The following is a 21,772-nucleotide window of genomic DNA, read 5'->3' as shown; positions in this document are numbered from 1 at the left end:
AAGAAAGTAAAAGTGGTTGCTGTGTAGTCGAGGGTGAGGGAGGTTAAGGTGGATGTGGGATGAGGTTAGAGATGGGTTCAGCAAGGTGAGTGGGGGGTTAGGGGTGAGCTGGTGGGGGGTGACTGCAGCTGTGCTGGTGGTGTCTTGTCTCTCCGGCTGCCTGCCTGGCTCTATCAAGCGGCCAGGAAACGCCTACAGTTAGTGCTGTCTCATTGACGGCCAACGAGTTTCCTGGAGGGGAGTGGTGGTGCATGTGTGTATGTGTGCGTGTGTGTGGGTAGGGTAGCAACTGTTGTATAGAAGAAGGGAGCAAGGAGGGGAAAAAGTGAGAGAAAAACAGCCACCAGGGTGCTCTTGGAATCCCTATATATGCTGTCCTGCACTGCACAACAGGAAGAGCTGCTTGCACAACCGTGCTGCTGCTGCTGCTGCTGCCTGTGCCCGCACTGCTGTGCCAAGCTGGCTTGCCCCTTCCCTGCTTTGCTCTGAAACCACGGAGATACTGCAGGCCAAGGCACGGGCCACATTTAAAGGGTATAGGGGTGTTCTGCTGTTGTGGAGGCATTATAACGGCTTGGGCCTTGTCCTGTTTCCAAATAACACATCGATTAGTGTGTTTTTGGGGGTGTTATGGAGACCTGATGGGGCAAAAACTGTTGTGTAAAATACTTCTCATCACATACCACAATACAAAAACATCAGCACTTTTGCAGCTTCGGTGTGTGTTACTGCATCTACACGCCAACGATATCCCTTATATTTGTGTTTCTTTAGATGATGTTGATCACATTGTGTGTAACTGTGTGAAACACTATGTTATATTAATGAGCAAGTGTTGTAGTTAGTAACCACAGCCTTATGCCATATGGAAGGCCAGCAGGGCATACTACATAAAGAAATGCAAATATAAGGACCATGACTGGCTGAGGTGCTTGAGGATGAGTATACAGAGGCAAAAATAAGAATTTTGCGAGACAGTTTTCACCTCATTGACATTCCTTTGGTAGTATTCTCCTTGTTGAGTACATATGAATCAGTCTACCAAATTGAGTGTTATGTAAGGTGCTGCTGAACAAGTGAAAGTGTGCACAAAAAAAATCAGTCACTTTGTAGATCATATATTGGTACAGCAGGCAGCTGATGTTATGGCATTAAAGATTTAATAGGGAGTAAATCAATTCCAAATTAGCAGACCTATACCTTTAATTGTAAAGTGGTTCCCACACCTTTGAAAATGAGAGACATTACAGTAAATGTGGTTGCATCAATGTAGGTTACATGAAAATAGGGTCTTTTTAAGAAAATAAAACATTCGTCTGTTTATGTCGGTGGCTTTTATTTACCACTACATCACCGCACAGTGTGCACGTGGGGCACAGGGCCACTGGGGTGTTGACCCACTCTCTGCGTCTTACTGATACAGGAGGCCAAGCAGGGTGATGCTAGATGGCCTGGGACCCAGAGATAATACCCTCACCTCCGACCCGCCTCCCTCTACCATCTGTTGTGCCCCTCGTGCCACCAGATCCACACCCACTTGCAAACAGAAATACCAATGGCTGTATTTCATCACTCGCACAGGCGAAGGCTAAATGTGCGCCCCATGGCAGCAACGGTAATACTGACAGGTTCTTGGGCCAAAGTTGGCCTGAGCTTCCTGAAGATGAGAGCTGAAGATGAGGACACAATTGCAATCTCCTAAGGCAGTGGAAATAGACAGCAGTTGTAGGAACAAGGTTTAGCAAATGGAATAATCGAAGTAGGAAGGAATAATGGAAAAATATGTTTGGTCATAATAATGGCTACAAATACTGCCAGTTATCATTGCCAAGAAATATGTATGAAGGCTTTAGTTTTGATAGGATGGATCTTCCGGCTAATACAATATATGCGCCAGATAAAACCCTTTAAGTTGGTCAGCGATGGTGAACCACAGCCTAAATGCAATCTCACAAAAAAGACACACTACACTGTATTTACTTTGTAATTAAATGTCCTTTAATGAAGCATCACTAATCAAGGTTTTCTGTGATCAATATAATGCGTTAATATAAACTTATATTTATAAAATGACCTGCAAAATTAAGTTTTAGCTAATGCCTTTAGCTTTCTGTTTTTAATTGCTCACGCTAAGCAACAAAGAGGAAATAAGATGTTTAACTATTCAAACATTAGGCAGAATAATTGCAATATCACTGTAACTTTCACACAGTATAAATCATATGACGTAACTGCTAAATCATCATTTCAAGCCTCTATGTACATTCTGTCAGTTTTCATGAAGCTCCAGTTCATATTAGGGCTGAACAATATGGTAAAAAAATAATATTACCACTAATTTTAGATATTATCAGTGCGATATGATAAATGATTTTAGCAGGAATGATCATTTTTGCGTTCTAATTTTCATTTTCACTGAAAAAGCTATTAAAACAATGTGATTTTTGCTGGTGTCTGTGCCAAACAAATATGTTTTCTTACATTTTGAAAGCATGATTTGTAGGCCATCTCTATAGCACCGCTTTATTTACAACAATGTTTTGTCTCCATCAAAACGTTGCAGCTCCTGCGATCTGGATATTGCACGTGGCTATATTGCGCTTCTGATAATATTTTTGATAAATTGTTCAGCCCTAATTTATACTGTTGCAGGATAAGCATCCTGAACAGAATCTCAAAAAATAGTCATCATTAGGCAGAGTCACATTTAATTTGTAGACCAAGCTACAAATACAGATTTAAAAAAACATTAATAAATGCATTCTCGTGAATTTAAAGTAAATCTTAACTACAAAGGCCTCTGTGAGTAGCTCATGGGTAAATCTGTGGTCACAAAAGGGAGGATAAGTCTGCATTTTACAAGATTATCAGTACATGTCAAAATTAAAATTATTTTCCACAGTTTTTTTATGGTGTTGCCACAATTACCTTGAAACCAGTTAAACTGGAATGATCTTATATTTGTTACATATATATTTTATTGACAGTTGCTCATGACCCGTGTCATATCAATCTGCTTTCAAAACTTTTTCTCCATGTTTGACTATTGATTCCACTCTGTCATCCACTGTCTGCCCTGCATCTTTTGCAGCATTATCCAGCTCTTTCAGTGTATCTTTTTCGGTCAATTTTCGTCTGCCCACCTCAGTGACCGCAGACCCAGCAGCAGCCCCTATGGCTCCTCCTAATGCACCCCCCAAAAACACCCCAAGCACCAGACCAAGCAACGCACCTCCTATAACTACCTTTGGTACCTTTTTAGCAGCAGTGCTGATTTTCTCCCACACTGAGCTCTCAGCCACCATTTTGGCCCCAGCTTTGGCTCCAGACCCCACCTTCTCCCACACTGGACTCTGTGCCACTTTCTTCGCCCCAGCCCCAATTCCAGCTCCAACCCGCATTGAACCACTGGCCACCATTTTGGCTCCACTTTTTGCCCCGGATCCGACCTTTCCCCACATGGGACTCTGTGTCAAATTCTTTGCGCCGGTTCCAATTCCAGCTCCAACCCGCTTAGAACTGTCAGCCATGATTTTGGCTCCAGATTTAGCCCCAGATCCTACCTTTCCCCACATGGGACTCTGCGCCAAACTCTTGGCCCCAGACCCAACCCACATGGAACCGTCTGCTATTAGTTTGGCCCCAGATTTGGCACCTGACCCAACTGTTCCCCACATGGGACTTGCAGCCACCCTCTTTGCTCCGGATCCCACCCATGTAGAACCATCTACCACCAGCTTGGGGACTTTCTGTGCCCTGAGCCTCTCCAACATTGCATTATCAGCCATTAGTTTGGAGACCTGTTCAGCACTGACTCCCATTTTCCCCCATACAGAACTATCAACCACCATCTTTTGGACATTTTTTGCCCCACTGCCAACTGTTCCCCACATTGGACTAGCTGCTACGCTCTTTGCTCCTGAACCAACCCATTCAGAACTGTCTGACAGCAGCTTGGGAACCATCTTTGCACCAGACTCCATTTTTTCCCACACGGAGCGAATAAATGACGGAGACATGGTGGAACGTGAAATAGGAGGAAGACTCTCAAGATTCATGGTGCTCACACTCCTCTCTGCTTCATCCCTTGTTTCCTCAATCTCATCTTCTCTCACTTCCTCTTCCTCCTCTTCTCTCTCTGCCAAAGGCTGCATGGAGGAATGGAGTATCTGCCTTCTAACACCGAACTGTTCATCTTTTAGCCTTTCTTGTTCTCGTCTCTCCCTCCTCTCCTTTGCCATCTCCACCTGTCTCTCCCTCACTCTCTCCTCTGCTTCTTGAAAAGCAGGACATGAATAGCACTGTCCTCCTCCCTCTTTCACTGTCTGCTCCACCTTCTCCAGCAGCTCGGACACATTCCTCCTCTCCCCCTCGCCTCCTCCCCTCTCCATCACATGAAACCGATCCCCACATTTCTCCACCAGCTTCAACAGATCCCCTCGCTGACGGGCGATATATGCCTCCACACTGTTCTCTCCTGCCATCCCGCTCTTCCTTAGTCGATCAGCATATGTAAAGAGGATCAAGGTGTGTGTCTGAACCGCTTCAGGGCCAAAAACAGCCTCAAGGGCCCCCAAAGCCTGCAGCTCGGTTTTGGCAGACTGGTCTACCGGGACACACAGGAGGAAGGCATGGGGTCCAGGACTGGACAGTGCAACACAGGAGGAGATCTGAGCTCGCACCTCATCTGGCGAATGCTCCGACTTGAACCAGTCTGGTGTATCCACCACTGCAACCTGAGGGCATTTGGTTGAGGAAGAAGAGAAAGAGAGAGAAAGAGGGAAAAAAATGAAAGGCAACATTACAAAAAAACAGTAACATATACTGACTATAACATAACAAAAAAACTATTAGCATTCTGTAAGCATAAATTTAAAGCTGCTACAGTTTTGTAGTATGTGTACATCAATAAATCATTAATTTTAAGACAAATTTTGAGACCGACAGCTTCTGTTGGCCTTTACTTGCATTTTAGACCCCATTCACTGTCACTTTGTTACTTTGTGTGAAATAAAGTCACTGCAAATCTTGTGGGATTACATTATGGCACAAAACAGGAAGAGGACACTTATCTTGCGGCGTAAAGGGAGCTAAAGCTTTCAGAGACCTGGCGGAAGGTATGAAAGGCTAATGGAAAAATATCACTTCCACCATGTTCATCCTCTTCCGTAAATGAAAGTGCAATGTTTGAATGAAGTTGAAACAAGCGAGAGATGGATTGAGAAGACAACAGCAATGTTCTCTTCATGACAGAGAAGAATGGTTCATTATGGGAATTGAAGTGGTAATACAGAGAAACACTGGCACCACCAATTCCTGGGGTGCGAGGTAGAGGGTACCAGTCGTGATTATGCCAAAATATCACAACTGATTCGAAAATGAGTATAGTGATGTTTAAAATGCAGCACCTTCAAGGTAAGCGAAAATTCACAGTAAGTGGACTGAAGCACTGACCCTTCTCCCTGCGACCAGTGCCTTCTTTTTCTCACACTCCTGAGTGATGGATGTGAGGCTGTCCGGGTACGACTCAAACGCCTCCTGACCCAGGATGGTGTTTCCAGCTGCGCTCTTCCCGGCTCCGGACCGCCCGAGCAACACCAGGCGCAGCTCTGGAGAGGAGGAGGACACGGAGGAGTCGGAAGTTGATGTTGACGCAGCAAAGGAGGAAAAGACCGGCGAATGGGGAGGAGAGGTCGGGGAAACCTCGGGGGAAGATTTCCCTCCTTGGCTGTTGATTCTGTGGTGGACTGAAAGAAACCAGGTAAAATGAGGAGCTTAGAAAACGAAATTGGACATACAACCAGTTATATATTCCAAACATCCTATAAGTGTACTGTTTAGTGACAAAAAAGATTCTGTGAATTGAATTCCTATTACTTACAAGTACTCATCACTTTCTTGGTTGGTTGGACTTCAGATAGTTGTGAGAGTCTGGCGCCATCTACAGGAAAAAAATGGGTATGAAGCTCCAAACATTTTCTCTGCTCAGTTCATTTTTCTGCTGTGACATGGGCGAGTGTATTAAAGTGTATAAAAAAGGGAGAGTCATTTACCTGCATTTAGTTTGAAACTGGGGCTCCTCTGGATTTGGGACGTACTGTCATTACAACACTCTGAATATGACTGTGGCTCTGGTGCTGGGGCTGAATGAAGCCCATTGGCCACTTGGCTCGCAGACACTCTCCTGTCCATCTCCTCCCTCTCGTCTTCTCTCCTCCTCTCCAAGGAGGTGGCATACCTATACTCCTCTCCTCCTGCTCTATCCCTCTGTGTGTCTGAGATGAACTGTGGCTCCACTGTCTCTCTTTTCTCCTCTGCCTTAACTCGGTACAATTCCCTCAGTGCTTGCTCTCTCTCTCTCACTAGTCTCTCCGTCTCCAGCTCTTCAAGTGTTTTCTGGTAGCATCCTCCATTCCTCTGTGCCATATTCTCTACCTACAGAAAGACAATAACCTTAATTTTACTCATGTCACAACATGTATACAAGTAACTTGACAATGCATGCATGTTTGCCTGCACCATGTGAAACCGCCCTGTGTCTAATAACTTTTGCTAAACACTTTACAACTCTCAGCAAAACCGCCATTCAGATGAGTAAGACATTAACACCCAAAACTGTCCAGGAGAGCTAGTTAGTGCCAAAAGTAGAACTATGACTATAGCGGTACTGGGCAGCACCTAGGTGTGACTTTATGAATGAAACTGTATTAGTATGAACCAGGGCGTTGCTGAGGAATAAGCGTGCATACTTAGCAACCTTCCCAGACATATCAAGTAAGAAAACAAAAAAAACAAAAAGTGACACAAACACATTCAGTATGTAATAATGAAAACACAACTATATTTTTCCACTGTGTTTTTCAAAACACAGCGAATCAACAAAAACAAGAGATCTACCTCATCCAAAAGGTTCTCGTATGAACTTGCCAAAAATGTGTCAACCACAAAAACAAATGGGTATGAGGACGCCGCTGAAACTTGTTTGTTAATCTTCTTGTACTCTACCGCCGTCTTACCTTCTCCAGCAGAGTCCTGACCTGCTCCCTGTCCTGACGTTGACGATTGTTGATGAAGTGGTACCTCCCTCCGCAGCACTCGATAATTTCCCTGAGGCCTGGGTCCTCTCCTTGCAGATAAGCCTGTGAAGTAAAGTTGGTTTGTGTGGCTTCAGATGTGCAATAGTTTCCCTCTTCCCCGCCCCTAGTTTATGGTTTGTCCCAACCTGACACAGGGCATGGTCTACAAGTGCTGCAGGGATGTTAGGAGCATATAAAGTACAGTCTTCTTCTGAATTTACCACCCAAAAGTGGAGCTAATTAAAAGAGGGGGTGTTACTTTTTTCCACTCCCCTTCAAATCATTCAACTCTATGATCTGGAGAAACCAAATTGTCAAACTAGTGAAATCAAAAGGATTTGAACCTGCTCTGTCCGGCCCATCAGGTAATCTCCACAGGTCAGTAGGATAAGGGTGTGGCGCAGCGCACCCTCCCCAAAAACCTCCTCTAGCTCTGCAGGCACACAGCCCTCCACCTGGGCACACCAAGAAGAGGAGGGAGAAGAAAATTCATTAGTAAGGCTTTACCAAATAAATACAGGCCTACTATTGGAAATTATGCATGAATTAATGCGTGAAAATGCACAGTTAGTATAACATTAATAACAAAACACATGGTCAAGAAGTGCATGGTATAATACTGCTGTCTTTAAATTTGAGTATTTTTTTTTCCAACCTTTCAATAATTCACATGGGAAAATTTTAGATCCCAGAACATGACTTATAAAAGCCCTTTCATCCATTACCTTGACTTTCACACATTGTAACAGCTTTTAATCTTTGATGTTTGGGTAACACTTTACAACAAGAGTACAACAATTAACGTTAGTTAATGCCGTAATAAACATTAAGTAACAGGTAATGAACATTAAGTAACAGCTAACTAACCGTTAACTAATGTGTCTAAGAATCATGTACTAATGCTGTTCATGCTAAGGTATTAATTTATATGTTATTTAAGGGTTATTGTAGATATCATTAACATTAGTAAATGCCATAATAATCAGTAACTAACAGTTAATTAACGGCATTAACTAACGTTAACTAATGTTAATTGTTGTACTCTTATTGTAAAGTGTTACCGATGTTTGTGTGATTTGAAATGGAGCACATTGCTGTGGAATCAAAAACACAAGAGAGGGGACAGACAGACCACAACCGACCTCTGTGAACTGGCCAACTGGCACCAGCAGCAGAAATGCATGTGGGCCCGGGGCTACCAGCTTCAATGCCCGCTCTGTCTCTTTCTTTACATTCTCCTCCATGTGGCTGCCGTTCCAGTACCACCTCGGTGCCTCCACCAAGGTCAGCCTCCTGCCCTCGGAAAAGCCCTGTCGCAGCTGGCAGCTCCTGGAGTCGCCAGAGGTGGGAGACAGCTGGCCCAGGATTGTGTCCCCTGATGCTGTTTTTCCACATCCGATGGTCCCCAAAAGGACAAGCCGCAGCTCTGGGAGGGAGGACCCATAGTGACTCCCTCTAAGGTGTTCAGTCATAGCTGGAAAGAAGTTTGACATAAAAAAAAAAAAAAAAAAAAAAAAACACTGCAATTTGAACAATGTGCCAGTATTTTGAGAAGAATAGTCAAACAGGGGATTTAGGTCTGCGAGGATTTCACTCACAAGTAATTCAACACCAGTGATTACGGGTGTTAATATGACACCTTGTAAACGAGTAGAAAACAGTAGGAATTAACAACAAGCAACGGCATGTTGGACGAGTGTGGGTTTGTACTTGTGGCTTTAGCTGGGGGCTAAATTAAATTAATGAATCCACATGAATCCACATGTAAAGGAAACTGGAAAAACAAAGTATGGTCTTGGTTTGGCAGATGTGCTTCCTTACTGTCTCATCATCTGTCATCTCACATACTATCCAAGCAAGATGGGCTATTTAGTCAAATAAGTCGACATACTGCATAAAGGCTGTAATTAGTTTAATGTACATGTGATTTGTATGCGTCCCATGAAAAGATGAAGAGAATGCTTCCTTGTTTTTTAGCCTGTCATCTTGTAGGAATGTTTACTTCTGTTTCTAGTTTCACCTGTTGTGCGTGAGTTACTTGACAAGACCTGAGGTAAATGATGAGCGCTTACTCTACAAAGCTTTCACTTCATCACCTTTCTTCCTGTTCCCACTGCGTCCCTTTTCTGCGGTGTGCATGACTGAACTGTTGTTTGCCACACCTTGCTGGTCCTGTCCAACTGCATTATAACCCTGACCTCTACATTTGAAGTGATGCGCACACGTCCAGACACACATACACTTATCAATGCACACAAAATAAAAAGTGAACACAAAACATTGTAAGAGCTGTATTTCATACAGTCTAAACACATTAAAACACACACACACATATTAAAGTGAGACTCAAAGTTGCCAGTCCAGTCTAAAACCCGGATACTGACAGCATGAAGTGTAACTGGGTGGTGGCCTCTAAATTTCACATAATCTATGATCTATCAGAGCAGCTTAAGTGTGACATAACGCTGACAGCTACTTGTCCAGACTCAACACTCAGAAACAGTTGGTACAAATGTGCTGTAAAGTGCACATCCTATACATGGGTTAATATTATGGTGTAGGCCTAGTGCTAATCATCTTAGTCCGAAAGAAGTGCACGGTCACTCATAATTCACATTCTTTTTTCTAATATAAAAAAGTAAAACATAGCTGCAGCATTAGCATTATTCAATCCATCCAAAAAATACTTACTCGACTGTGGAGGGGCTTTAGGCTACGCACTTTCAAGTCTTCTCTATTTCAGATCTCGCGTCAGGTGTATGTCTCTCTTCCAGAAAACTTCCTTCAGTGTACTTAGCTTGTAATAGGAAGTATCCAATCCCAACTAGCTCCTTGCTTCATCTAAACTGCCTCAACAGGTGTGTTTCACAGTCTTGGGGAGCAGCCTCTCTAGCCACTCCCAACTCTCTACCTCTATCGCACACATAAACACATTCACACATTCACACGTTCATTTTTGTGGAGTGCGCAACAGCCTCCTTTGTGTGCAGACTGCTGAGCATTCCATGATGGGGTGGAGGAGATGTATCCTGGGGCACATGTGAATCATACAGCCTAAATTTCACTCACCACACCCACGGAGGCACTGCCAGAGCTGCAGGGGTTGCCTTTCAGGCTCAGGCTGATCAGATGGTTACTACCTGGCTGGCAACTATGGTTACTACCTGATCTATAAAAACATAGACAGTGCACAAGACAGTGCTGTCATGGCCGATCAGGGCTAAAAGTGTGACACACATAAAAAAAAAAGCACTTTTACAATGCTAAGCGTTATGCCACAGACCAAATTAGAGTGGAATCTCACTCTGCCTGTGTTGTGTGTACAACATTCTGCTGAGCTTTGAACTTTACCACTGGCCTCAAGACTCAGCTTCAGTTGTTTTTCACACACGACGACCTATTTTCTACCAAACCTTTTCAGATCTTGAGGTCTGGCTTCACCGAACAGAGATTCACATTCAAACTAAAAGGCAAAACTGATTCTACATTGGCACCACATCTAGGAAATACTTGATGATTTAACATAAACCAGAAAAATCCAGCCTGTACTTCCTGTGTTGGAATTTCCCCTTGTGGGATTAATAAAGTGTACTTACTTACTTACTATCTAATGACATAGATTGACAAAGGGAATGATGATCTATTAGATTCCAATGAGTCCAACAAAGTTTAATAATGTGGTGTGCATATAACCAATAAAGTATTTCTACTGATACAACAACCAATACAAAGATGTGAACTCTTTATCTTACATGTATGCATTATTAGCACATTTATATCAACATACCTATCACCAGGTGGAGTACATAGTGCAAAAAAAGCAAACAAAAAAAATCTGACGACTAGCTTCAGTCATTCTCTTTTTGGAACAAAATGCCTCTTTTCCAAAAGACTAATCTAATCTTAAGTGTCTTTGAGGATTTTATAACTTGCTGTGTGCAGACAGGGTCTTCGTCATCACAGCCCAGGCATCACATAGGCAATATTCTCCAGAGTGTCAGCCTTAAAAGGGAAAAAAAGGGACATGAAAATATGTCTCGTCTTAAATCACATATTTTCACAACAATCCTTGGACCATGTATTATGGTCATATGTATATGTGCATGCATGGATCACTGCACAGTGCCTGTATGTACACTGCCAAGTGGCTGCTTCTCTCACCAGTGTGTGCTGTGTGCAGAGCCTCAGCTCTTGTATCTGTGAGGTGAGGCAGACTAGAGGAGCCAGGGCACACAGCAGAGAGTCCAAGAGCAGAGACAGGCTACCAGACACACATGCCATCTTCTGCAGAGACAGACAGTGAGGGGTATATACTGTTTACTGTGAATCCATAATGCAGTGAACAGATCAGTACATATGCGGCATGTTACCATGAGGCAAAAATTAGCCATGCCCTTCTACAACTAATAGGAGGATTGTGGTCATAGGGGATATTAAATTCACTTATGTCTGTCCAAAACCTTCAAGCTTTTTTTTTTTTTTTTTAATTTAAAGCAATTTATCAGCCACTGGCACTGATGCTTATGCTGACTGAAGTGTCAGTGTAGCCAATGAGTGAGTAGGAGTCCCAGCAGCCAAAGCACTAGCCTGAGGCAGGTTTTAATTAGAAGAGAAACAAGAAGTTGAAAAAATCCAAGGCGCTCTGATTGTGGAAAAAAAGTAAAAATCCTTTATTAAGCATGGAATAACAAGCAACGTGTTTTTACAACATCGTCTTCATGAAGGTTCACACCCTCATGAAGACGGTGTTGAAACATGTCATCTTTATGATTCCACATCAGCACCACATCTAGGACAGTTTTCAGCCTGATGAGGACGATGTAGTTGAAACATGTTGATTCTTATCCCATGCTGAATAAAAATAAAAACACTTTTTAATTTTTTTTCCCCACAATTAGAGTGCCTCAGGTTTTTAGCCTGTTTCTCACATTATGGACTTCATGACAGCTCGACAGTCATTTCCATTGTCTTGTCTTTGCATAACTTTTCCCAGGCCTATTTTCTGTACAAACCAGTACTTCAAAATTTCAAAATCTTGCAAGGAAACCTGAGGAATGATCGGTTGATGGCTTCCTGCCCGCCCAAAAGCAACTGGCCTTCCTAGTGTTTATGTTATAACAAGCTACATGTTTTTCGTTACTTAATTTTTTTTTGGCTAGACATTAACAAAATGCAGTTTTTCTACATTCTTTGATTCCACTCACATTTGTCTCCTGAAGCTGCTGTCCAATGAGAGACAAAGATTCTCCCAGGAGGTGAAGGTGAGCAGCAGCGTTGATGGGATCCAAGTCAGAGCAACTGGGACCCCTGGATGTAGATCTCGGGGTGTCTGAGGCTGAACTTGGGGGACTACACACAGAGCTGGTGGGACTAGCCATGTCAGCCATGGAGCTAGAAGTAGATATCACTGGACTACTTATGAAACTCACTGTACTGGCAATATCAGTCACTGAATTAGGAGTGGATATGAATGGGTGAGGTCTGCAGGTTACTGGACTTGCAGCGGAGGGGATGAGGTCGGTCAGGGGACAGTCCGCTGTATCCTGCTGGTCATTTAGATGGACCCAGTACTCCACAATGGGACTATGATTTACCTGGGAGGAGTAGAAAGGTAGAAAAAGATACTGGATGGCTAAATTGACATCAAAAAAATAACTTTAAAAAAATGAACCCACTAAGTGATTACCTGATCAATGCTGCCCTCTGCTGTACAACCCGAATGCAGCAAATTGTCTTGGGTACCATTCTAGTTAACGGTGACACAGTGAGAGAAGGCCTAATTAGTCATCTCATCAGTGTGAGAATAATATCCCAGACACAGTTTAAATCCATCCTCAACAATAAGAATAATTCACAGTAATAATAATTCACAGTTTCTCTTTCTGTCAAACAACAACAGTGCCCTGACAAACTTCATCTGATGAGCAAAATGTACTTGAGCTCTTATTCTTCTTCATCCCATGCATTCTGTCACCTCTTCTAGTGCCGTCTGTCTCCATTGGCCTTGTGTTACATAGACTGGATAGACAGGCAGGAAGCCAGGAGACGTTACACCATAGGGTCCAGACCCAACTCCGCTATTATCTGCAATGGGTCATTATGATAAAGGTATCAAGTAGGCATTTTAATTATCCTGATGACCAGGGACATTTGCTTAATAAACTGTTAGCTTTTACCTCCTTTAATTTATCACATCAATCTCATGAAAACAGGGTTGCAGTGGAAAGCTGAGTATACCAGACAACTGGAAATGGAATGCTCACTTAATTTACAGCAAAATTGAAGTTCAATTTTGACCCCACATGGTGGTGAAATACCTTCCTTAGTTGCTTCATGTACCCCTGGGTTGCAAGCACAGTATGTACCAGGTCCCAAAATAACACTTTTAGCACATAAACAAACACAAACAAACATGGTTATGCAACATAAAAATCAAATCCCAGTACCCATTTTTCATGACATTACAATTGATGGTCAAAGGGCAATCAGGTTGTTTTTTCTGGCACGAGGCTACTATGAGAATACCAGCCAGATCTAATTTTATAATTCCAACAGGACAATAACAAGAAAAAGGCTGTTTAATTTCCTCAAAAAATGGATACCGGGACTATATTTTTATATTGGCATAATCCGCTTTGTTCATGTTTGATCCTTTGCTTAAAAAGTGTTATTTGGGGGCCCATTTTGCTGTGAAGTGCAGTGAAAGTGAATGGACAGACTCAAATACATTATTCTGGATTAGCAGCCCAGGAGCACAGAGTGCAAATACTGAGGATATTTCACCGCCATGTGGAGTGACATTTCACCCGGTTAACTACACAACCCTTCACTCTAGTTTAATTTTGCTTTAACATGATTTGAAGTAAACCCAGCTATCACACTGTTAAGCACTTAAATATAATTTTACATCCATGAGGGACAAATGAGAGTCACAATATAACAACTTCTCGTGATTTCTACACTGATCAAGTGTGGCTGTCGTGGGTTAGGGTGTAGTTATCATGAATTACATCAACAGCAAACACATGCCACCTTAACATGTCAAATGCTCCTTACCAGAGTGTTGCCTTTTCTTCTTGTGCAAGCCCTTTGGTTCCTGAAAAAAAGTGAAAGAAAACCATCACACCTTGACAATACTTAATGATGTTTCCCATCACAAAGATCAGGGATGCAAACTAGGTGTAGAAAAAAAAAAGTTGGTCATTCTTTCAAGCAATCTACCAAACAATACATCCATCTAGTCACCACCTATCTACAAAAAATCATCATCCATCAGTGCTCCGTTTGTCATCACACAGCATCCAATGACTACCTTGTACAGTTTTTTGGTACTGTAGTCTTCATCATCTGACTCCTCCAGGTCCTCCACATCAACCAGAAAGTCTTTGTAGGATCTTTTTCTCTCTCTCTGGACACGTCCGGTCACAAGGCCCACCTCCCCATCCATCTGCTCTTCTGCAGGGAATGTCTGCTGGCATTTAGGGGAATAAAGACAGCAACACCTGGTGATGAGGTAAATGACAAGCTGTAGCTGGTGATCATCATCGTCTCTCGTAACTTATTATAGTTCACATCAGTCACATATTTGTGCGTAGCCACTCGCAAATGTATTAAGATTTAGGTCAGGAAGCGTCATGCATGAACGAGACCTGATGTTAGCGCATGTAAAAAGAAACACAACAACAAACAAAACCTTACTTAGACGCGAATAAGCAGGCTTTATGAATAATACACAGCAAAAGTCAGCATCTGCGCCACTATGAAACTAAAGGTTTTCAAAGCAGCGCCTCAAAACAAACAGGTGAGGCCTTTGGACAACACGCTGACTATGGAAAAACAATCTTCTGCCATGTGGAGGGGTCAAAGATTGCTGGGCGCTGGGACGCGCACAGGGAGCGCGGACGGGATCCCTGCAGCGACCAACTCGGGACACACAAAAACTATGTGAAATGGATCAACTCAAACATGACCTACATTTACGTCCAAGAACTTTAAAATGAACCTTAATAACAAGCCGAGGGCGTCTCTTTCACCGACGGGCTCGACTACAGCTGAGCATGTGCTGCTGATTCACGTTTAGTCTCAGTTTGCTGATTCACGTTAACTCGAATTATCGTTAGGTAACCCATTTAACAGCCAGTTGTCCTGTGCTCATGCTTTTTTACGACCACTTAACCCCATGCTGCTGACTTGGAGCAGATGTGCAGGTTTTCTAGGTGACACAATATTATGCTGGCTAGCAGAGATTAGATAGATTAGATAAGTTTCTATTGCAAGTCTATGATTTGGAAACATCATTCTTTCCAGGGAGTTTCTCACAGACTTTTTCCCCTCCAACAATAGACTGCAAATTGTTTGTGTCACCACCTACACATTGTGTGGCCAAACCTTACCAGTTGTTGAGGAAATTACTCAGAATCAGTGCAGAATTATGACAATGCTCTAAGGTCCCTTGACAGCAGGATATAAATAAAGCAAATGGCAGTATTATTCATTTTTTAGGTATGGCCTGTTTTAAGTGCTGCCCTGTTGTCTCTGATTAGTTCTAAAGACTATGGCAGTTTGCATTTCCATCAAGTGGAACACTAGTATTTTCCAGCAAACATAGTGGTATTTTGTCATTTTGAATCAACACCTTGACACACTGATACAAAAAAAAAGCTGTGGGTATGATTAATTTTATTTAAACATAGCTGAACTTGGCAGTGAAAGATACGAAACAGCATTTCCGTTTTTAATACAGAGGGATCATAGGATTCTAGGGTTTGTTCTGCTGAAACTGGGAGTTCACTTTTGTTTCATATGACTAACAATACCTTATCAGTATATCTTCACGTAGGCCACTGGTTGAACTTGTTTAGGAATGTATCTCAAGAAAAATGTGTGAAACTGCTCTTGTGCTTTCCTTTCCATAACAGAGTTGTGATTGTTATTTGATTCCACCAGTCACTATTTCAGCATTGCCCTATCTGCAGTTTCATGTTTGTCAGGACTTGTGGTTCCTCCTCTTGTCTCGTTGCACTGTCATGTTTAGCTCTCACCCCTCCTCCTGCCGCTGTCCCATGGCTTTCCTAAAGTTGCTTGATCATGCCAAGTCCCATAGTCCCTCCCTCACCACTTTTCTAAGTTGATCCCAAAGTTGCTGTGTCATGTTAACTCTTGGTCTCTCCCTACTCTTCTCCTATTTCTGCTGCTGTTGCCATGTCATGTTTAGCTGAGGTCCCTCCTCCTGCTGGTGTCCCGTGGCATTCCTAAAGTTGCTTGATCATGCTAAGCCCCATAATCCCTCCCTCGCCACTTTTCAACCTGCCTATGTTCACACAGTGATTGAAAATGACCCAGTTCTGATTTTTCCTTTTTGTAATCTTTTTGCCTTGACTGTTCACATTCATCTTTGCATGTGATATGTATCTGATTTAGGACCACATATGAAAGTGGCCCAAATTAGAATCGAAAAATGTCATATTCAGTGTGTTTTTTGCTCTTCACACTGGCATAAAAAGAAGATCTGTGTCACATTTGTGGGGGGAAAAAATCAGATTTAGGCCACTTTCTACTAGCTGTCTGAACATACCCTAGGTTGTTCCCAAAGTTGCTGCATCATGTTAACTTCTGGTCCCTCCCAACTGTTCTTTTCTATTTCAGCTGATGTTGCTGCGTCATGTTTAGCTGAGGTCCCTCCTCCTGCGGTGTTCCAAATGGAGATGTTGAGTCAGCCCAAGCTGCTTCCTGTTTTCATTCAGCTGGCAGAGAGGGAGGAGACAGGGGATTGTATAAAAGAGAGAGAGTCACTGAAGGGGTACACAGAGCACAAACTGAGCATCCAGAGACAAAGAACAGTGGATCACTGTGGACATACTGTATACCAAACTACCAAACTTACAGGACTTCATTATAACTGGTGAGTGAAACCAAACATGTGACATGCTACTTTTTTTGATATTGTGAAATTCATATATCCTCTTTTTTCCTTTTTACACTAACTCGATCGCTATGTGGTGTTTGTGATCACTTTATAAGGTGTTATATGTACTGTAAGTGCACGTTTCTGAAGTCTGTCTTTTTTTCAGACGCAGAGATGGAGACAGAGAGGAAGACAAAGACAGCCGCAGAGCAGATGACTGACAGGTTGGAACCATTCACCATTAATCTCTGCTCACTGTAATATCTCTCCATGACATGGATCTGGAGTACTTGGTGTTTAATAATCTAAATGTTCAAATTGGAAGTTGATCATGAGTTTTTTTCTTGAATGTCTTGGAGTTAATTAGGACAAATAAGTGTTAGAAAGTGTGATTCACATGTGCATGTTCAAATCTATTAATCTCTGCTATGACTGCATTTACAAGCACCGCTACATAAATGCTGTGCATGCAAAACTAGGTCTCTTGTACTGTCTGTGCTCGGTTTTCTGTCTGCACTTGCAGAAATTTATCAGTGGCACCTGTCACCTAATGTACAATAGATAAGCATCTATAGGTGCCGCGCTACATATAATGTATTTTCTGCACTTTGGACTTAATATGCAAGCATTTGCCCTATACGTTTGTCTACATTATGACTCTTTAATGATTCCCTCTTTTACCCTTCATTATTTTCTGCCATTGATTCAGCATGACGACCGTGAACTTGATCATGGCTTCTGGGGTTTTGTGGGAGTTTTTTCTTGTCCGCTGTAATGGCTTGGGTCAGGGTGTGTTGTTCTGTTTTCTATAAACTGTGGGTTTGCAAAGCCCTTTGAGACTGTAACAGTGATTAAGGGCTCTAAATAAACTTGAACTTGAACTTGAACTTGGACTTGAACCTGAACTTGAACATGGTCAGATTGCTTTGGTCAGACATCATCTACTACTAATGCATCCTAACTCAAGCCGGCTGTGATGAACATTATCCACTTCCTCTCTTACAGGGATCTGTCAGAGCAAATCAAAATGGTGACGAAGGAGAGCCACGTCAGGGCAGAGAACACAGAGCTGATGTTGAGCTACCAGAGGGGACAAGTCACACTGGCACAGTACAAGGTATTACAGTGCACTGCAGATCCAACTAAAGTGACGTTCAGCTGACACTCCATGCACTTCTTGCGCCTTTTTTTGAGCTTTGCTTTAGTTCCCTTTGGTATGCAAGGCTAGCTGCCTCTATGTGTGTGCTGACTGCAGTAGGACTAACACTGACTCTCCTCGTCTTTCCCCTCCTCAGCTCCTTCTGTGCTCACTGTATGAGATCTACCAGGCCTTGGAGGAAGAGCTGGACAGGAACTGCGACCACCCTGCTGTTGCTCCCATTTACTTCCCTGCTGAACTGGCGAGGCTGGAGCCCATCGAGAAAGACCTGGAGCACTTCTATGGCCAGGACTGGAGAGAGAGGATTGTTATCCCTGCGGCCACTAAAAGATACTCACACAGACTAAGACAGGCATGTTTCAACTTAATTGTGTTGCACTTATAAAAGACTTGAACATGCACAGGTGATTTACTCCTCCTGTGCCATTTTATTTGGCGTAGCTTCTTATGTTGAAGTAACACTCCTCATTTTTCTCATGTTCAGATTGGCAAAGAAAACCCTGAATTCCTGGTGGCCCATGCTTACACCCGGTACCTCGGTGACCTGTCGGGTGGGCAGGTCCTGGGCCGAATCACCCAGAAGTCCCTGGGGCTGAAGAATGGCGAGGGCCTGTCGTTCTTCTCCTTCCCTGGTGTCTCCAGTCCCAACCTGTTCAAACAGCTTTACCGCAGCAGGATGAACAGCATTGAGCTGACAGAGGAGGAGAGGAACAGCGTGCTGGAGGAGGCCGTCAGAGCCTTCGAGTTTAACATCCAGGTAAGGAGGGAGGATGTTTGGACAGAGAGCAGGGTGGAGGAAGAGAGCGAAGAGCAAATAAGTGTTAGCTGTTTAGGAAAAATGAGCAACCCCAAGTAGTTAAATTGTGGGGTTTTTTTAGGATAGGAGTGTTTGCCATGAAGTCATGCACATAGAAGTTCCACAAAGGTGGCAATCCACTCTAACAGTTTAATTGCAAAAGCACTATTTTATTGTTAAATGACAAGATTTATCGTTTTGACATGATGTCTTGATCAAAAGCTTGTCTTTTCACAATAAAACTGCTTTCACGGTTAAGCCGTTAACAGTGGATTCTGGTGAGCTGCTGCCTTTTCTTTGTTTGTGGTATTTCGTCAATGTTCCAAGACCTCAGGCTTTGTCAGGCTTTCAGCAGAAATTAATTACTTTTCAGAGCAGTGAGTAGATCTTATTTTTTGCTTTTGTGGGTGCTTATTGATGCATGACATAAAATAAGTGACTGATGGATTGTTGCTTTTGTTTTTGTTTTGCAGGTGTTTGATGATTTGCAGAAGATGCTGAATGTCACTCAGACAGAGAGCGAGATGCAGAGTCGCACGGCACAGTCCAAACTGACTAATGGTAAGACAAATAGATAAGAAGAAGAAGTATACAAAATAACTCAGGTCAATAGTATGCCATTGGTGTTTTTGTACATTTCTCTATCACTTTTAACTAACGCCTGTCCTTTCGCAGGGGATTCCACGCTGGCCAAGACACTCCAGATCCCCAGCAGTATGATCAGCGCCGCCCCACTCCTCAGGATGGTCGTCGGACTCTTCGTGGCTCTGGCCACAGTCAGCATGGGAATCTATGCATTTTAGAGAACTTAAAAAAAAAAAAAAAAAAACTTTTAACAGCTTTATATTTATAACATTGAAGACCCCAACTGAAGATCTTGAATGATGCCTGTGTCTATAAATGTCAAATACTATATGTTTTGTCAAATACTGTATGTAATGTTAACTGAGAAAACCTGTTTATAATATATTTTCATGTCTGAGGGAAGAAAGTGAAAATTCTGTAATTTTTGAATTTTATCACTGTTCCTGATTTTCCACTGTAATACTGCCAGACAGCCTCTGTGTAGTAACCAATGCCATGTGCAATATTTAGATTCAAAACTGTGTGTACATAATGTAAATATGTCTCCTTTTTTTAATTAAATCCCCTGTTAAAAATACTTCACCAGTTTTGGGTTCATTGAATCCTCCTCCAAAAGCTTTGTGTTTATCAACTGCACTGATGCAGATGACAAATTTGGGGCTGAAGCACTGGGTTGACAATTGATGTGGAAATGTGAAATAGAGAAGTACACTCAGAAAAGTAACAAGTGTTTACTGTAATTTCACAAAAGAAAAGGGAGTAGCGTCATGCGAGATATTTGGAAATGAAGCAATCGGTTGAAGTCATGTTCACACCCATCAAAACAGAACCACTTTTGTCCAGCCACCATTTACATCTGCTATGACGTGTTTCCTATCTGCGTTCGCAAAACAACACATCACTCTCTGACCTGACTAAACCTCTCATGATGCAGGTGAATACCTCCTTCTAACTGTAGTTTAATGTTTCAGCTGGTTAGCACTATCTTTGCAAACCATTATCACTCCCATCTGTGCAGGAGAGTGAATATTACAAACAAAAGATCCCTGTGTACTCATAAAGAGATTGTGTGGCTTTATGCAACAAATTTAGCTTCAAAGGTCAAAAACAATATATGATCTTCCAAGAAAAGCCCAAGCAAGATATTCAAACTCAGCCTCTCTGAGGTACAACAAAATAAAAAGGCACATGATAAAGTATAAAAAAAAAAAAGTACTCACCATGGAGAAGCAGCAGCATAACAGCCACAGTAATGATTAATGGCTCTTGAACAACGCTTCAATGGCATTTAACTGATGCTAGAACATACACACACTGGGGGATTCGCTGTGTAATTGAAACTGGGTAATTACAGAGAAAAGGGACCCCTGGGGCAGGGAATCAGGGCATAATAACTACAAAACACCATTTTAGTACAAACAATATTATAAACAACCCCTGCGGTATTAGGTACATTTACTGCCACATTGTTTTGGGATTTTTTTTTTTTTTTTTTTTGCTCAATTTTGTGAAGTATGGCTTCACTCCATCGTTCTCATTATGGTCCCCATAATAATGTGGACACAGCAGGTGGGTTCGTTCACACACCCACTTGTAAAATGCTCACTCTTTCTCACATCATCTTCTGGGTAAGACTAGTTTCTCTTGGTTGTCTCTGGCATTCTGGTCTCTCCGAGTTTCCTCACCCATGTAATTCTATTTTCTCCCTAATCTTTATGACACACTGTTTGCAGATTATTGGGGTCCATCTGGTTTCCATTTCTGCTCGTCTTTTGGCCCCTAGTTTTCTGCCTGCTGGTCATCTGGCCCCAGACCAGCCGATGATTCCTGCTTACTGCTTCCTGGTCTTCAAAGCCCTGGTTACAAGCCTTCTGGTTCACTGGTGTGTCCTGGCTTCCAATAATTTTCATCAAATTATAACAGGTCTTTACAAATAGGTACAAAGTGCAATCATTGATGTTAGATGTTTGAGAGGATGTGCCTTCCCAGTATTTTATTTATTCATTTATTTTTTTGTGGTGCTAAACCAAAATCAGAAGTTCCGGCGTTAAAATACCCAAAGGTAAAAAGGTGACATGCAGAGATCTTCAGGACAAGATAGACTAATCTCATGCTCTGATGAAGGCCACGAGGCCAAAACATTAGCACTCATACTCAAACGGCCAGAATAAATTGGTGAAATTGTTAGCTACCTTTACACCTTTGGTCGTTCAACACTGCAATCTCAGACATGTTGGGCTACATCCAGCAGC

At 42.5% G+C, this 21,772-nt stretch overlaps 3 protein-coding genes across 4 annotated transcripts; 1 reads left to right on the top strand and 2 right to left on the bottom strand.

Moving 5' to 3' along the window:
- Window positions 1-2,004: 2,004 nt before the first annotated feature.
- LOC115367988 (uncharacterized) lies at window positions 2,005-10,602 on the bottom strand. Its single transcript, XM_030063934.1, has 8 exons — window positions 9,768-10,602; window positions 8,219-8,550; window positions 7,421-7,531; window positions 7,017-7,139; window positions 6,054-6,435; window positions 5,882-5,941; window positions 5,455-5,747; window positions 2,005-4,736 (listed from the first exon to the last, which is right to left on the bottom strand). Exons 2-8 carry the CDS (start codon window positions 8,546-8,548, stop codon window positions 3,009-3,011), a joined length of 3,027 nt encoding a protein of 1,008 aa, XP_029919794.1. The 5' UTR covers window positions 8,549-8,550; window positions 9,768-10,602; the 3' UTR covers window positions 2,005-3,008.
- Window positions 10,603-10,730: 128 nt separating this feature from the next.
- hmgxb4b (HMG box domain containing 4b) lies at window positions 10,731-15,482 on the bottom strand. The gene is made up of 8 exons (XM_030051342.1): window positions 15,470-15,482; window positions 14,389-14,547; window positions 14,133-14,172; window positions 13,051-13,160; window positions 12,763-12,822; window positions 12,281-12,670; window positions 11,238-11,360; window positions 10,731-11,078 (listed from the first exon to the last, which is right to left on the bottom strand). The coding sequence occupies exons 2-8, from the start codon at window positions 14,521-14,523 to the stop codon at window positions 11,034-11,036; spliced, it is 903 nt and encodes a 300-aa protein (XP_029907202.1). The 5' UTR covers window positions 14,524-14,547; window positions 15,470-15,482; the 3' UTR covers window positions 10,731-11,033.
- On the top strand, window positions 14,464-19,818 carry hmox1b (heme oxygenase 1b). 2 transcript variants are annotated; one of them, XM_030051355.1, is made up of 8 exons: window positions 14,464-14,589; window positions 16,722-16,977; window positions 17,147-17,204; window positions 17,986-18,097; window positions 18,276-18,491; window positions 18,624-18,896; window positions 19,409-19,496; window positions 19,611-19,818. In XM_030051355.1, exons 3-8 carry the CDS (start codon window positions 17,155-17,157, stop codon window positions 19,736-19,738), a joined length of 867 nt encoding a protein of 288 aa, XP_029907215.1. In that variant the 5' UTR covers window positions 14,464-14,589; window positions 16,722-16,977; window positions 17,147-17,154; the 3' UTR covers window positions 19,739-19,818. The 2 variants fall into 2 exon arrangements, with proteins under 2 accessions (XP_029907215.1, XP_029907223.1); XM_030051363.1 differs by lacking the exon at window positions 14,464-14,589 and adding an exon at window positions 14,859-14,877.
- The last annotated feature ends 1,954 nt before the right edge of the window (window positions 19,819-21,772 follow it).

Source organism: Myripristis murdjan, chromosome 1 (assembly GCF_902150065.1).
Source record: "Myripristis murdjan chromosome 1, fMyrMur1.1, whole genome shotgun sequence".
Classification (NCBI taxonomy): Eukaryota; Metazoa; Chordata; class Actinopteri; order Holocentriformes; family Holocentridae; genus Myripristis; species Myripristis murdjan.
This window is presented reverse-complemented; position numbering and strand designations above follow the sequence as displayed.

Bases quoted from the DNA above. Each gene is read 5' to 3' on its own strand.
- LOC115367988 (XM_030063934.1), bottom strand. From the start codon at position 8,548: ATGACTGAACACCTTAGAGGGAGTCACTATGGGTCCTCCCTCCCAGAG. The intron at 6,436-7,016 runs GTAAGACGGCGG...GTCTTTCTGTAG, and splicing joins TCAGGACTCTGCTGGAGAAG to GTAGAGAATATGGCACAGAG. The intron at 5,942-6,053 runs GTAAATGACTCT...TTTTTCCTGTAG, and splicing joins CAGTTTCAAACTAAATGCAG to ATGGCGCCAGACTCTCACAA.
- hmgxb4b (XM_030051342.1), bottom strand. From the start codon at position 14,523: ATGGATGGGGAGGTGGGCCTTGTGACCGGACGTGTCCAGAGAGAGAGA. The intron at 11,361-12,280 runs GTGAGTGGAATC...CTGTCTCTGCAG, and splicing joins AGCAGCTTCAGGAGACAAAT to AAGATGGCATGTGTGTCTGG. The intron at 11,079-11,237 runs GTGAGAGAAGCA...TTCCCTTTTAAG, and splicing joins TCTGCACACAGCACACACTG to GCTGACACTCTGGAGAATAT.
- hmox1b (XM_030051355.1), top strand. From the start codon at position 17,155: ATGGAGACAGAGAGGAAGACAAAGACAGCCGCAGAGCAGATGACTGAC. The intron at 17,205-17,985 runs GTTGGAACCATT...CCTCTCTTACAG, and splicing joins GCAGAGCAGATGACTGACAG to GGATCTGTCAGAGCAAATCA. The intron at 18,098-18,275 runs GTATTACAGTGC...TCCCCTCCTCAG, and splicing joins TCACACTGGCACAGTACAAG to CTCCTTCTGTGCTCACTGTA.